The sequence below is a fragment of the Hylobates moloch genome, unplaced genomic scaffold, assembly GCF_009828535.3.
Source record: "Hylobates moloch isolate HMO894 unplaced genomic scaffold, HMol_V3 SCAFFOLD_12, whole genome shotgun sequence".
NCBI classification, from domain to species: Eukaryota; Metazoa; Chordata; class Mammalia; order Primates; family Hylobatidae; genus Hylobates; species Hylobates moloch.
Window position 1 is genome coordinate 7,531,137 of NW_026652287.1, and position 15,572 is coordinate 7,546,708.

At 51.5% G+C, this 15,572-nt stretch overlaps 1 protein-coding gene across 4 annotated transcripts in view; it reads right to left on the minus strand.

The window, feature by feature from the left end:
* AACS (acetoacetyl-CoA synthetase) overlaps positions 1 to 15,370 on the minus strand; it is an 80,564-nt gene extending 65,194 nt beyond the window's left edge. For 3 of the 4 annotated variants that reach the window (XM_058426047.1, XM_058426046.1, XM_032168294.2), the window contains exons 1-3: positions 14,730 to 15,050; positions 6,400 to 6,503; positions 3,844 to 3,964 (exon numbers count right to left, since the gene is read on the minus strand). In XM_058426047.1, coding sequence (XP_058282030.1) covers positions 3,844 to 3,964; positions 6,400 to 6,503; positions 14,730 to 14,862 — 358 coding nt within the window. In that variant the 5' untranslated portion in view covers positions 14,863 to 15,050. Of the gene's footprint in view, positions 1 to 3,843; positions 3,965 to 6,399; positions 6,504 to 14,729; positions 15,051 to 15,237 lie in introns of those variants that run through there. The other variant, XM_032168293.2, reaches the window with a different exon arrangement.
* Between the last annotated feature and the right edge of the window lie 202 nt (positions 15,371 to 15,572).

The following is a 15,572-nucleotide window of genomic DNA, read 5'->3' on the forward strand; positions in this document are numbered from 1 at the left end:
CTGGGAAGACTGGCTTATTTCATCACTCGGAATCAAGCATATTTTTAGTTTTTTAGTTTTGGGTTTAGATTTTTAGTTTTGGGTTTTTGGGGTTTTTTTTAAGGATTCACATTTGACCGTTCCCAGTTTCCAGGAGAAACCAGGACCTCATGAAGTGTCTGAGACATTGGCTTAAGGCACACACATTTAAAGGGACCAGGAAAAGAAAAGAGACGCAGCGTTCTCGTTCTCCTTCTCAGGATTACGAAAGAGGTGACTGGGTTGGCACCCTAGGGAGGTTCCCACATGCACTGCAGTGCCTGGGGCAGGCCAGTCTCATAGGAGCCTCTTAGTGATCAATGGCATGTGCTCTGTCTGTACTGTGGGAGATTATTAGGACATAAAAGGAATGAAGTACTGATCCATGCTACAATGTGGATGAACCTTGGTAACACTGTGCTGAGCGAAAGCAGCCAATCATAAAAGGCCACATATCGTATGATCCAATTATACAAAATGTCCAGAACAGGGAAACCCAGGAAAGAAAGCAGAGAGATGGGTGCCAGGAGCTGGGGGAGGCAGGAACAGAGAGTGACTGCTAATTGGTATGGGGTTTCCTTTTGGAAAATGGAAATGTTCTGGAATTAGGGGTGGTGGCTGCATAACCTCTTGAAAAATGCTAAAAACCACTGAGCTGCGTGCCTTAAAAGGGTATTTCTGTGGTATATGAATTATATGCCAATTGGAAGAAAAGAGCTGGCTGGACGCGGTGGCTCATGCCTGTAATTCCAGCACTTTGGGAGGCCAAAGCAGGTGGATTGCTTGAGCCCAGGAGTTCGAGACCAGCCTGAGCAACATGGCAAAACTTCATTTCTACAAAAAAACTTTAAAAAAAATTAGCCGGACACAGTAGTGCATGCCTGTGATCCCAGCTACTCAGGAGGCTGAGGTGGGAGGATCGCTTGAGCCTGGGAAGTCGAGGCTGCAGTGAGCCACCATCGTGCCACTGCACTCCAGCCTAGGCAATAGAGTGAGACCCTGTCAGAGGGGTGACCCTGGGGACGCAGAGATGGAGCACAGAGCAGTCCCCTAAGTCTCCTTTCCCATGAGGCAATCCCTTCCCGTTCTCCACCCAGCAGCCAGGTCACCACGGGATCACCCAGCCCTTGCTCAGAACCCTGACGACGGCCTACTCCCTCTCACACCTCCCCACACTCCTGGACCCACCACCGAGGCCCCCCAGCTCAGCCTTCCTGGCTGTTCCCCACAGCCACAGAGCCTCCTCCAGCCCAGGGTCTTCTTCTGGCTGTTCCCTGTGCCTGGGAACATGACTTCTGCAGAGGTGTGGGGAGGAGATTCCAGGTACAGGGGTCAGCCAGAGGAAGGCTTCTTCAAGTTCCGTCGACTCCTCCAAATGGGCTTTCCCTGGAAGCCCTGTCTAAAACAGCCCTGCACCCCACCCCATCATCCCTTTCCCATCATGATGCTTTACTTATTCTTCCAAGCATATGCTTTCTTACTTATTGTTAAACCACCACGCTTTCCCCCCAGAACATCAGCCTCTCCCAGGGCAGGGAGCTTGTCTATCCCATTCAACGCTGTCTTCCCGGCACCTTGCAGAGGAGGCATTTTTTTTTTTTTTTTTGGGGGACGGAGTCTCGCTCTATCGCCCAGGATGGAGGGCAATGGTGCAATCTCGGCTCACTGCAACCTCCGCCTCTCGGGTTCAAGCAATTCTCCTGCCTCAGCCTCCCAAGTAGCTGGGATTACGGGCGCCCACCACCATGCCTGGCTAATTTTTTGTATTTTTAGTAGAAATGGGTTTCACTATGCTGGACAGGCTGGTCTCAAACTCCTGACTTCAGGTGATCTGCCCGCCTCGGCCTCCCAAAGTGCTGGGATTACAGGCGTGAGCCACTGCACCCAGCCCTAAGGAGGCATTTAATACAGATCTGAGGAACGAATGGATGAACAGACAGGTGGGCACGCAAAGGGCAAGGGAGAGCCAGTCAGAGCCCTGACCCCAGACCACCTATCTACTCTGCCCTGACCGTGTCCAGGCCGAGAACCAAGGAAAACAGCAATGGAACACTGACCAGCCCCAAATGGTACGGCGAGACTTCGCTCCATGGCTCTTCACCAGGAATGTGCACCAGAAGTGCCCATGGGCTTTGAAAACACATGGAAGCCTGGGCCCCAGCCCTGGATGATGTGTCCCAGTAAGTCTCAGTGGGAACTGGACTGCCATGATCTTTAACAACTGCACAGGGGCTGCTGGTCCTTCCCACAATGGCAGAAGGGAGGCCCTGCTCTGTAGCCTGGGCAGGGCCACTCACTGCCTGTTTCCACTGGTTTGGTTTCTTGTGCTGATCTAGGGAGTGAGTGAAGTTTCTGATGAGTATTTTATCCACGGTGAATTAATCTTTCTCTGGCTTCTAATAAAAATTGCCAACTCGGGCCGGGCATGGTGGCTCACGCCTGTAATCCCAGCACTTTAGGAGGCCAAGGCGGGGGGAATTGCCTGAGGTCAGGAGTTCGAGACCAGCCTGGCCAACATGGGGAAACCCCACCTCTACTAAAACTACAAAAATTAGCCAGCCATGGTGGTGCTCGCCTGTAATCCCAGCTACTTGGGAGGCTGAGGCAGGAGAATCACCTGAACTCAGGAGGCAGAGGTTGCAGCAAACTGAGATCACTGCATTCCAGCCTTGGCAACAGAGGAAGATTCCATCACAAAAAAAAAAAATTGCCAACTCGGAGACTCAATTTGGCATTTAATATAGATTATCAACTGTTTCTGTGTATGTTGGCCTTATTTCCATGATTAGAATGTAATATTCTGGAGGCAGAACACGACTTCAGTTTCTTTCTGAGTCTTACATTACAAGATGTCTTGGACACAATGAGTGTCCAATAAACTCTTGCTGAACATACTATTTTTTTTTTTTGAGACAGAGTCTCGCTCTGTCGCCCAGGCTGGAGTGCAGTGGTGCAATTTCAGCTCACTGCAAGCTCCACCTCCGGGTTCCCGCCATTCTCCTGCCTCAGCCTCCGGAGTAGCTGGGACTACAGTCGCCCGCCACCACGCCCAGCTAATTTTTTGTATTTTTAGTAGAGACGGGGTTTCACCGTGTTAGCCAGGATGGTCTCGATCTCCTGACCTCATGCTCCGCCCACCTCGGCCTCCCAAAGTGGAACATACAATTTAAAAATAATAATAATAAATTTTTAAAAGCTGCACAGGGGCCAGGTGCAGTGGCTCATGTCTGAATTCCCAACACTCTGGGAAACCAAGATGAGAGGACTGCTTGAGCCCAAGATTTCAAGACCTGCCTAGGCAACATAGCAAGACCCTGTCTCTACTTAAAAAAAAAAAAAAGAAAAAGAAAGAAAGAAAATCAGCCATGCATAGTGGTGTGCATAGTCCCGAGTCCCAGCTACTCAGGAAGCTGAGGTGGGAGGATTGCTTGAGCCTGGGAGATTGAGGCTGCAGTGAGCCATCCATGATCAAACCAATGCACTCCAGCCTGGGCCACCACACCCGGCCTCTGCGCCCAGCCTCAACTTTATTTTAAAAGGAAAAGCCAATGGGAAGAGATTCTAGTTATAGTTCCATCACTAACTTTCTGTGTGACACAAGCTAGTTACTTAATACTGAGCATCTCCATTTTGCCCATAAAACATGACCACACACTGGCCCTTTCCCCTCCCCAGCAAAAATAAAGTCAACAGAAATCTTAATTACGTCATAAAGGTGCCAACATATGGTTTGGAAATCCTATCTCTCCAAATATGTGGCACCACATGCATGCACCATCTAGAACTTCCACAGAGGAAACCCCACGTCTCGCCATCAGGACTTACTTGCAACGTAAAGGGCAACTCTGTCATTCTCTTTGTGCCGCAGGAGGTTTTCTGCATAGTTGAGCCGACTGCCTTTGAACCACTCGGGGACATCTGCGATTCCTTTCGATGTGTCCACAATCTATAGAGAATGACAAGAAACCAAGATGCACACACACGAGACTACGCCACAAATCAGCAAAAGCGATTCTGCTTCCTGGGAAGCCAGCTCACTCATTGGTCCAGAGCATTTTTTAAATCATTTTATGGACTGAACTCTGAACTGGCCTAAGGCTAGAAACTGAAAATAGTGATTAATGCCAACGGAAAACAACCATCCCCAGTAACGTATGTGTTCCACAAACATTCATTAAGCACCTACTCAATGAGAGATCCTGAAGACAAAGATGCCGCCCAACACGTCAGGCTCTGCCCAGACACACGGAAACCAGGAGAGCAAGCTCTGGGACCACCTGCCCCTTGCCCACAACTTTTGGGGGTTTCAGCCTTTACTTCCTTCCTTGGAGTGCTGGAACCTTGATTTTTATTGTCAAAGTCCCAAAAAATCAACATTTCAAAATGGTTTGCCCCAAAGAGACAATAAATTCGACTTTGAACGGTAGGACTCCCTTTTTCCAGATATTGATTGATTCACAGTGTAAGGAGTTGAAAAGTTTTTCTAAACTGTAGGTTAAAAAAATAACAAAACTCCAGCCGGGCGCAGTGGCTCATGCCGGTAATCCCCGCACTTGGGAGGCCAAGGCGGGCGGATCACAGGGTCAGGAGCTCGAGACCATCCTGGCTAACACGGTGAAACCCCGTCTCTACTAAAAATACAAAAATTAGCCAGGCATGGCAGCGTGCACCCGTAGTCCCAGCTGCTGGGGAGGCTGAGGCAGGAGAATGGCGGGAACCCGGGAGGCGGAGCTTGCTGTGAGCCAAGATCGCGCCACTGCACTCCAGCCTGGGTGACAAAGTGAGACTCAGTCTCAAAGAAAAAGAAAGAATGAAACTCCTAATAGTTTAAAAAACTACTGCTGGCCGGGCGCGGTGGCTCATGCTTGTAATCCCAGCACTTTGGGAGACCGAGGCAGGCGGATCAGGAGGCCAGGAGATCAAGACCACAGTGAAACCCCGTCTCTACTAAAAGTACCAAAAAATTAGCCAGGCGTGGTGGCGGGCGCCTGTAGTACCAGCTACTGGGAGAGACTGAGGCAGGAGAATGGTGTGAACCCGGGAGGCGGAGCTTGCAGCGAGCCAAGATCGCGCCACTGCACTCCAGCCTGGGTGAGAGAGCGAGACTCCGTCTCAAAAAAAAAAAAAAAAAAACAACTACTGCTGGGCGTGGTGGCTCATGCCTGTAATCCCAGCACTTTGGAAGGCTGAGGCAGGTGGATCACGAGGTCAGGAGATCGAGACCATCCTGGCCAACATGGTTAAACTCTGTCTCTACTAAAAATACAAAAATTAGCTGGGCGTGGTGGCACATGCCTGTAATCCCAGCTACTCGGGAGGGTGAGGCAGGAGAATCGCTTGAACCAGGGTGTTGAAGGCTGCAGTGAGCCGAGATCACACCACTGCCCTCCAGCCTGATGAAAGAGCAAGACTCCGTCTCAAAAAAACAAAACAAAACAAAACAAAAAAAACTATGACAGTGTGGCCAGGCACGGTGGCTCATGCCTGTAATCCCAGCACTTTGAGATTGGCAGGTGGATCACCCAAGGTTGGGAGTTTGAGGCTAGCCTGGGCAACATGGCAAAACCCTGTCTCTACTAAAAATACAAAAAAATTAGCCGGGCGTGGTGGCGGGCGCCTGTAGTCCCAGCTACTTGGGAGGCTGAGGCAGGAGAATGGTATGAACCCAGGAGGCGGAGCTTGCAGTGAGCCGAGATGGTGCCACTGCACTCCAGCCTGGGGGACAGAGCCAGACTCTGACTCAAAAAAAAAAAAAATAGTTAAGATGGTTACACAATAGTTTATGATATATGTATTTTAACATAATTAAACCTTTTTTTTTTTGAGACAGGGTCTGGCTCTATTGCCCAGGCTGGAGTGCAGTGGCGCAACCACAGCTCACTGCAGCCTCGACCTCCTGGGCTCAACCGATCCTCCCACCTCAGCCTCCTGAGTAGGTGGGACCACAGGCATGCACCACCGTGCCCAGCTCATTTATTTTTTTGAAGACAGGGTCTTGCTTTGTTGCCTAGCCTGCACTCGAACTCTTGGGCTCAAGGGATCCTCCCATCTTGGTCTGTCAGAGTGCTGGGATTATAGGTGCGATCCACTGCACCCAGTCCCAAATATTTAAAAATTAAAAACAAACAAACAAAACTACTATTTAGGATCACTCAAGTTCCCAGGACAGGGCCTGGGGTCCCCACACAACAGAGGATTAACAGGCTGCAAAGTTCTCAATGAGGTCTGTGATAATTTAATGCCAGTTCTCCAGAGCAATGACTTTTTCCCATCCGCATGAGGTTGTAAAAAGAAGATACGATTCAGTATTCCCCAAAATTAGCATTTCACTTTGAAGCACGACCACAAAAAGGATGACGTCCACGGAAAATCTCTACTTACCTCATCGTACACGCGTGAGAAGACAATTCCACTGAATTTCCAGAACTCTGCCCAGAAGTCTGAATATGACTCAACGGACCAATGGTACAAGTCATCATAATTCTCTAAAAATGAAATAGCTCAGATTAACCTTGGAAGGAAAATCTTGGCAATTCATTAATAAGATGGACACACCTCAGGAGTCTTGGGCATGTCCAAGCGAGCCAAATTCATCTGAGGAGAAATGGTCTGGGGGAGGAAGGAGCTTAATTTGTATTGACGCAAACCCAACACCACTAGTCCCCAAAAAGAACAAAGGTGAGGCGGTGATGTTTTGAGTCATCTTCAGTGATTATATATCTTAACCACCATGCCTAAGAATACAGACTCTAGAGCCCGAATGCCCGGGTTCAAATCCTGGTTCTGCCACTTATTAGCTTTGTGACCTCAGGCAAATGCAAAATGGGGATAATTAGTAATCCCCCTCCAGCCACAGGGCTGTTGTGAGGATTTAAATGAGCACACGTAGAAAGTGCTTAGAACAGGGTCTTGGAAATTACCACCATGGCATTAGGAGTTCACCATTATTATACCATACAACCTTAGGAAATTTATAGTTGATACATTGGAAAACCCAGAAGTTCAAAACTGGTAGTCTGTTGATGACTTCTCAAGGCCAGTATAATGTTGGGGGGGTGTTACTACTTATTTTGATTTTTGAATAAGCAATATGTTCACAAGACTCAAAATTATGAAAGTGTAAAAAGTTATATGGAGGCCAGACGCGGTGGCTCACGCCTGTAATCCCAGCACTTTGGGAGGCCGAGGCAGGTGGATCACGAGGTCAGGAGCTCAAGATCAGCCTGGCCAAAATAGTGAAACCCTGTCTCTACTAAAAATACAAACAAAATTAGCCGAGCACGGTGGCGGGTGCCTGTAATCTCAGCTACGTGGGAGGCTGACGCAGAGAACTGCTTAAACCTAGGAGGCCGAGGATGAAGTGAGCCAAGATCACGCCACTGCACTCCAGCCTGGGCGACAGAGTGAAACTCCGTCTCAAAAAAAAAAAAAAAAGTTACATGGTAAAAGGTCTCGCTCCTTTTAATCCACAACAATCTAACTTTTTATGCCCAGGGGAGTCCCCCCTTGCAGATTCCACTCAGTTATACTCAAAACAACTTTTCCCCACCATCAAGACATGAGCTGGAAACCTGATACAAAGAGATGTATTTAACTCCTAAAGGAAATGTGACTTCACTGAAAAACTGACCCCAGCCTCGCTGAGGACTCTTTACCCTCTCAACTGCGTAGGATCCAAGTGGATTGGCCACAGCAAGCCAATCAGTCCTTAAGGATAGGAGAATTTTATCCTATCGGGGACCAAGAGAAGCCATACAGTGCTTCTGTTTCAAAGCACAGCCTTGCTGGGGCTCCAGGAAGGCAGAGACTGGCAAGGATATAATAACATATCAGGAAGATGGCCAATGAGGTATCAGGAATGGGGAAAAAGGCATAATACAACCGCTGAGCTGAATTATCTCACTGCCATCAGTCAAGTCAAGCTTGCCCATCCTCACTGTTCCCAGCCCCGGTGGGGAAGAGAGGAAGAGACACAATGCTCCCTGCCCTTCAGCAGTGTCCCCTCTTGACTATGGTGTCCAAGAATGGTCCTGTTATGCTGGACAAGGAGGGATCACAAGAACTGGGGCAGGGACAGCTGAGAGGAACGCTTTAGCCCAGAAGCTCAAGGCTGCAGTGAGGTATGATCCCGCCACTGCACTCCAGCCTGGGTGGGTGACAGAGTGAGACCCTATTTAAAAAAAAAAAAAAAAAAAAAGGCCATGAGTGGTGGCTCACGCCTGTAATCCCAACCCTTTGGGAGGCCGAGGTGGGTGGATCACTTGAGGTCAGGAGTTTGAGACCAGCCTGACCAATATGGTGAAATCCCATCTCTACTAAATACAAAAAATTAGCTAGGTGTGGTGGCGCATGCCTGTAATCCCAGCTACCTGGCAGGCTGAGGCAGGAGTATCTCTTGAACCCAGGAGGTGGAGGTTGCAGTGAGCCGAGATCGTGCCACTGCACTCCAGCCTGGGCAACAAGAGTGAAATTCTGTCAACAACAACAAAAAAGCCTATCACAAAAGTTCATTCACCAACAGCATTGCTAAGGAAGGCAGACGTGGCCAGCCCCAAGAATCTGGAAGGATGCAGCCACAATGGCATCTTGACGCCACAAGGACCCTGGGAGACGACAGCAAAAGTGGCCGACTTCAGGTGGAAATTTTCCCACTGTCAGCAACTCAGCCCTCTCATCAAATGCGACTCTTCGGACACACTCTTCTGCTCCCACGCTCCCCGCCTCTACCGGGGAGGACGCTGCAACCACAAGCCCAGGTCTGATTCAGCCTGTGCAAGCTGCTCACACTGAAAAGCCTGTTCTTGCTTTTTGATGGATGACTTCGTGAATTTGCATCTCCACCTTGTGCAGGGATCACGCTAATTTTTCTACCTAGTATATGTGCTACCAAAGCAAGCACATAAATCCATTTTTAAATGAAATTCTGGCTTCTCCTGCGAAAAGTGAGTACCTGACTGTGGTCGTCAGCCAATAATTGTCACCTCCAGGCATTCATGGCCCTCTGTGGTCCCCTTCCCAACCTGAGAGGGCTGATCCGTGTCACCAATAGGGTATTGTGGAAGTGGCCAAACGTGACTTCCAAGGCCAGGTTGTAAGGGTCACTGCAGCCATATGGCTCTCTTGGGTCACCTGCTCCAGGAGAAGCCAGTGAGGACGCTCACGCAGTCCTAGATGGCATATGGCAGATTCCTCCTGCACTACCTTGCTGCCACCACCAGCACTAACTTACCACCGTGTGAGTGAGCTCTCGGGGATGGGTGCATTCCCACTGCAGCCCCTCCAGGACCCTGAGCCAGAACCACCCAACTAGCCACTCCCTAGTCCTGACCCACAGAAACTGAGAGGTAATTAAGGTTTATTCTTGTTTTAAGTCACTAACTTTTGGGCTGATTTGTCACCAGCAATAGGTAACAAATGCATTGTCCACACCACACAGTGATGATTAGCTAGAACTGGGAATAGCTGCCTCATCGGGCCCTCAGGCAAATGCCAGAGGCAACAACTAACCAGATGGCAGACTACAGCTCCACCGCCTACAGCTACCAAGTCTTAACTGAGACTTCGTGCCTTGGTTTGTTCAGCTGTGAAATGGGGCTACTACTACCACCTACTTGGTAGGATTACCGAGAGGATTACATTAGTTGATACATATCAGGTGCCAGATGGAGCCTGGCATATACAGAGAGCTCACTAAATAGTCACTATTACTATCTTGGGCACCTGTCTGGTCCCTACAGGCTTCTGAATTTTCAGCCCTTCTTCCCCTCCACCTACGAGAACCTTGGCCAGCCTATACCTTCAAATCTTAGCTGAAGATTTTATCTGCCCTTTTTTTAATTATTCATTTCTTAGAGACAGGATCTTACTCTTCTGTCCAGGCTGGAACGCAGTGGCATGATCAGAGCTCACTGCAGCCTCTAAGTCCTGGACTCAAGCAATCCTCCTGCCCCTGCTGCCCAAGTAGCTGAGATTACAGGCTATCCGCCCTCCTAAACCGCATTCTCTGCTAAACCCAGCACACTGCTGTTGTGCTGGACCCCTATTAACTCCAATAGATGGCACCAGATTCCAGAGATCTGGAAGCAGTGAGCCAGACACAGGGTTTACTGGAAACTTACCTACAGGGATGGTCCGGGGGCAGCAGGCTGGATAGGAGAACCACAACCGCTTGTAAAATGCACGCAGTTTATACAGCACCTTCACTTAGCGCCCTCCCCTAGCAACTTCCACCTGGTAACCTTCACTTAATCCAAAAGAAAGGGCCTCAACCCCCCTGTAGAGCTTGCGTTCCATGGGACGGGCCGGGGGTTCAGATGTTCCTCACAGACAAAGGGTAAATCCAGGTTGGCTACTCCTGGATTCCTTAGCTTGGAACTCTGAAAACACATTCTTCTGAAGTTACAGCCGTCAGGTGCATCTGTCATACAACAGTGCAGTACCCAGAATGTCAACACCAATGCCCCATTCATGGAATGCCCAGCGTCCACTAACTTGTGGCACTATCTTCACATGAGATCTCTCCCCTAGCCACCCAGAGCTATTTGAGAACAGGGCCCAAGCCTTCTATTTGTTGGCAAACTCCATCCCAGCTGCTTGCACAGAGAGCCGACGTGCAGCTTGTGGTACACAGAAGAACACTTGGCACAGTCCTCCAAAAGATCATGCCTTTGAAACTGGTGCCACCTCCCTGCCCCCTAATTACAGAGGGCTAGTACATGCAGCACGTCTGCCAGAGCTTGCTAGAGGCCCGGAATCACAGGCACATACGCCAGGCGGGAGCTGCAGCCGACCCCAAGGAAGTCTGCATCGGGGGACCCCAAGGAAGTCTGCATCGGGGGACCCCAAGGAAGTCTGCATCGGGGGACCCCAGAGCCCCACGTGGATGCGCAGGGAGTGCACAGGTGGCTTCAGCTGGAAGCAGTGACAGGAACCAACCAACCTGTGTCTCTGGTAGTGGAAAAGAGGGTGGGTAACCCTACCAGAGCCTCCCAAAATGCAGGGATAGAAACTTCCTGCCAACCTTGGTCTGGGAAGACGGGCTCACGGAGAGGCGGCCGGAGTGGGGAATGCCCCTCCCTTCCTCCCTGAAGCCTGCAGGGCAGGAGCAAGGCTGCTGAGGACATGTGCCTTGCTCTCTACTACATGGCCCCATACTGTATACAGGCTACAAGTGAGCCTCTGCTGGGACACAGAGGAGAGGATACAAGTTTCTGGGCACTGTCTTTAAGCAATAAGAATGCTCACAGCCGGGCGCGGTGGCTCACACCTGTAATCCCAGCACTTTGGGAGGTCGAGGTGGGTGGATCACAAGGTCAGGAGTTCGAGACCAGCCTGGCCAATATGGTGAAACCCCATGTCTACTAAAAATACAAAAAAATTAGCCGGGCTTGGTGGCGCATGCCTGTAATCCCAGCTAATTAGGAGGCTGAGGCAGGAGAATTGCTTGAACCCAGGAGGCGGAGGTTGCAGTAAGCCGAGATCACGCCACTACACTCCAGCCTGGGTGACAGAGCGAGACTCCATCTCAAAAAAAAAAAAGAATGCTCACAAACACACAAAAAGGCAGGGCAGAATGAAAGCCCAAATTACATGTTCTTGGAGAGAAGAGGGAAGGCAGAAATATTCAAAGAGAATAATCAAAAAGAAGACAGCATTTGAGCTGGATCTTCAAGCAAAGCCCAAAGCTTCCAGGGCCAGGAATATGAAAGGGGAGAGGCAGGTGGAAATCACCTTCAAGAGTGGTAAGAGGAGAAAAGGACAAATACAGTGCTAAATGCTCTCCTCCAAACTAAAGGGAGGGGCCTCACTCAGCTCCGGACAATGCTGCCACGTTGGGAATGCAGACCCAGCATGACAGGCCTTGGGGTTCTCAGAGGTTGGAAAGCTTGCTTTTCATATGTGGTCTCCCAACTTTTATTTATTTGAGACAGAGTCTTACTCTGTCGCCCAGGCTGCAGTGCAGTGGCGAGATCTCAGCTCACTGCGACCTCCAACTCCTGGGCTCCAGCAACCCTCCCGCCTTAGTCTCCAGAGTAGCTGGGACTACAGGCACATGCCACCACACCCAGATAATTTTTTGTATTTTTTGTAGAGATAGGGGTTTCACCATGTTGCCCAGGCTGGTCTCAAACTCCTAGGCTCAAAAGATCCACCCATCTCAGCTTCTCCAAGTGCTAGGACCACAGGTGTGAGCCACCACGCCCGGCCCCCTCTCCTAACTTTTAAATGCAGGCCACTCAACAGTGTGTCTGCAGATGAGACCTGGCCCATGGGCCACCAGTCTGAGCGCCTTGAAGGAGGGAAAGGAGCTCTGCAGCCATGCTTGGGCCCTCCCAGCACTTGCTCATGTTTACTCCCCAACCCCAGGGACCCAGGGCAGAGCTGAGCACTGGGCTTGACCATCTCCTGTCACCTGCACACCGACTCAATGACTCAGGTCCTGTTATGCCCATTTTACAGATGAGGAAACGAGGCATGAGGAGATCCAATGACTTCCTCCTGATCACACAGCTGGTAAATGGTAGAGCTAGTTCAAAATCCAGGTAGTCGGCCAGGCACGGCGGCTCACACCTGTAATCCCAGCACTTTGGGAGGCTGAGGCAGGTGGATCACCTGAGGTCAGGAGTTCTAGATCAGCCTGTTCAACATGGTGAAACCCCCTCTCTATACTAAAAATACAAAAATTAGCCGGGCATAGTGGCAGGCACCTGTAATCCCAGCTATTCGGGAGGCTGAGGCAGGAGAATTGCTTGAACCCAGGAGGCGGAGGTTGCAATGAGCCGAGATCGCGCCATCGCACTCCAGCCTGGGGGAGAAGAGCGAAGCTTAAAAAAAAAAAAAAAAAAAAAAAAAAGAAATCCAGATAGTTAGATTACAAATCCCTTCTCTTCAACACTTCCCACAGAGGAAGGTGGTTTCACCCATCTAACAGGGCTGCCCGATCTGAAATTATTTCATAACATCAGGGCTAGACAGGCACCAGACCAGCATTCTGTTATTGCTGGCAGAGGAAACAGATGGAATCAAGGCAAGGTGACACAGAGGAAGAATATAATCCCACATGGCAGCCTCCTGCTTCTTCCAGGAGTCTCCAGGCTGCCCTAATCCAACACACACTCATTTACCAACTGCTGTCCAGAAGCCCCTGGGGCAACAGACTACACCTGTCTCCAAGGGGGAGGAAGGGAAGGAGAGGAACGGCTCTGGGTTAGCCTAGGAAAGGGACTCTGTGGAAGCTCCCCGCTGCTGTGGAGGGCCTGGAAGCTGCCAGGCAGCCGTCTGCAATTCTGTAGTCAACAAGGAACCACTGAGAAGTTCTGAGCCAAGGAGTGACAAAGTAAGACCTGTGTGCTTCAAGATTACTCTGGCAAAGCAAGCAGGATGCAAATGGGTGGAAAAGCAGGAAGCAGGAAAACCAACCACTGTTTGGTGAAGAGGAAAGGAGGCCCCAGAACCCCTGGCGAGGGGCTGCAAAGGAGGAGATGCGAGCGACATGGGGCTGTGGCAGAAGACTTCTGGTGCGGGCCAGGTGACTGGGGTGTCCATTCCTGTGAGCCTGAGCAAGAACAGTGATGCCACCAACAGAAACAAGGGAGTCCCTGCGCCAGTGGAGGGGGTGAGGAGGGGAGACCATGAGTTAAAAATCCCCTAGGAAGCCGGGCGCGGTGGCTCACACCTGTAATCCCAGCACTTTGGGAGGCCAAGACGATCGGATCACCTGAGGTCAGGAGTTCGAGACCAGCCTGACCAACATGGAGAAACTCCATCTCTACTAAAAATACAAAATTAGCCGGGCGTGGTGGCGCATGCCTGTAATCCCAGCTACTCGGGAGGCTGAGGCAGAAGAATCACTTGAACCCGGGAGGCAGAGGTTGCGGTGTGCCGAGATCTCGCCATTGCACTCCAGCCTGGGCAACAAGAGCGAAACTCTTGTCTCAAAAAAAAAAAAAAAAAAAAAAAAAAAAAAAAAAAAAAAAAAAACACCCTGGGAACACCTGGGGGAGGGCAGGGGTGGAAGGGTGGAGCTGGTAGTTGGGCAAGCCAGCCAGAGCTCAGGAAGAGCACCCGGAGCGGTTACCCCACGGAGAAGGAGCCTTTGCCCCACCCACACCCAGAGAGGTGGTTTCTGAGGTTCAAGGTGATGAGTGGAAAGAGAGTCTTTTACTAGGTTCTGTTTGGGGGCTGGGAGTGTAGACGCGTGGACAGGGCCTCCTACCTGACCATCCTTCTAGGTGCTGGCCTCCAGCAGGGGCAGCTGGAGATGGGGGAGGTCAGGGAGGCAGAGTGCACGGCACTGGGGACTGGCAAGGGACCCCCACAAACAGAGGAAGAGCTGCAAGTCAAAAAGGCCCTATGTCCGGGGGAAGCCCCCACAGGCTGGAGGTCAAGACTCCAGGGAGCACCTCACAGGTAGGAAAGCCTAGGGGATCACACAGTCAACAGGCAGCTGGCCCTCCCAAGGGGTGACACTCCCGGGGAGAGGGTGACTCCCACATGCAAAGGAGACGCTGCAGAGTCAGGAGTGCCAGGAGGTGCTGTGGAGGGGCGATGTTTCCCAAGACTGGGGGTAACCCCGCAGTCAGAAGGCCTCCCCGCCATCAAGTGGCTCCTCCAGCCCCAGAAGCATGAAACTGGCCACGGGGAGACCACCTAACCACCCTGCACGGCCCCCGTCCATCCCCCGCAGGCCCGGCCGCGCGCCCGACTCTCACCCAGCGCCAGGCCGCAGGAGGCGCCCACAGCCGCCCGGAAGCGGTCCATCTGCGTGTTCTTCTTACTGTCAGGCTCCCACATCACCTGGCACTCCAGGATCTCCTCCCGACCGGGGCGCTCCTCCTTGGACATGGCGGCGGCGGGCGGCCGGGGCTGCGACGAAGGCTGGGGACCAGGGGCCGGGGCTGAGGCGAGGGTCGGGGACCTGGGACCGGGGGAAGCGACGGTCAGGAGTGCCTGCCGGGCTGGGTCGGCGACGGCGGCGGCGGGGAACAAGGGACTGAACTGCCGCCGCCGCCTCCGGCGGGCCACTTGGCCCAGGCCCCGCCCCGCAGGCCCCGCCCCGAATCCCCGCCCCCTTCAGGCCCCGCCCTCCCGCCTGTAACCCTCCGCTGAGTGCAGCGCCGCGCAAAGGAGTGCTCGCAGCCGCCGGCTCCAGCGCCTGCGGCCGGGGGGCGTGGGGGTGAGGGGCGCCCACGTGCCTTGGCCCCAGCTCCCCGACCTCACCTGGAGCTGGAGGGCGTTAGGGCAGCCGGAGAAGCCAGGCGTCCGAGTCCGCTGTTTCCTACACGTGTACATCATTCATTCACTATTTCTTCCTGCAGGTCCTTACTGAGCGCCTGCGGCATTCCGGGCGCTTTGGGAGCTTTGCGGATACAGCAGCGAACAAAGCAAAATTCTTGCCTTCTGTCAACAGGAGAGGAGGGGTACAGGTGTGAGAAGAACGGGAGACGATTAACAAATAAGTACATCGTGTACATACGCAAGATAATGTCATAGTATAATACAATAATATACATACTATGCCAATGGGTATCAAAATACACATTTGTGAAAGGAAA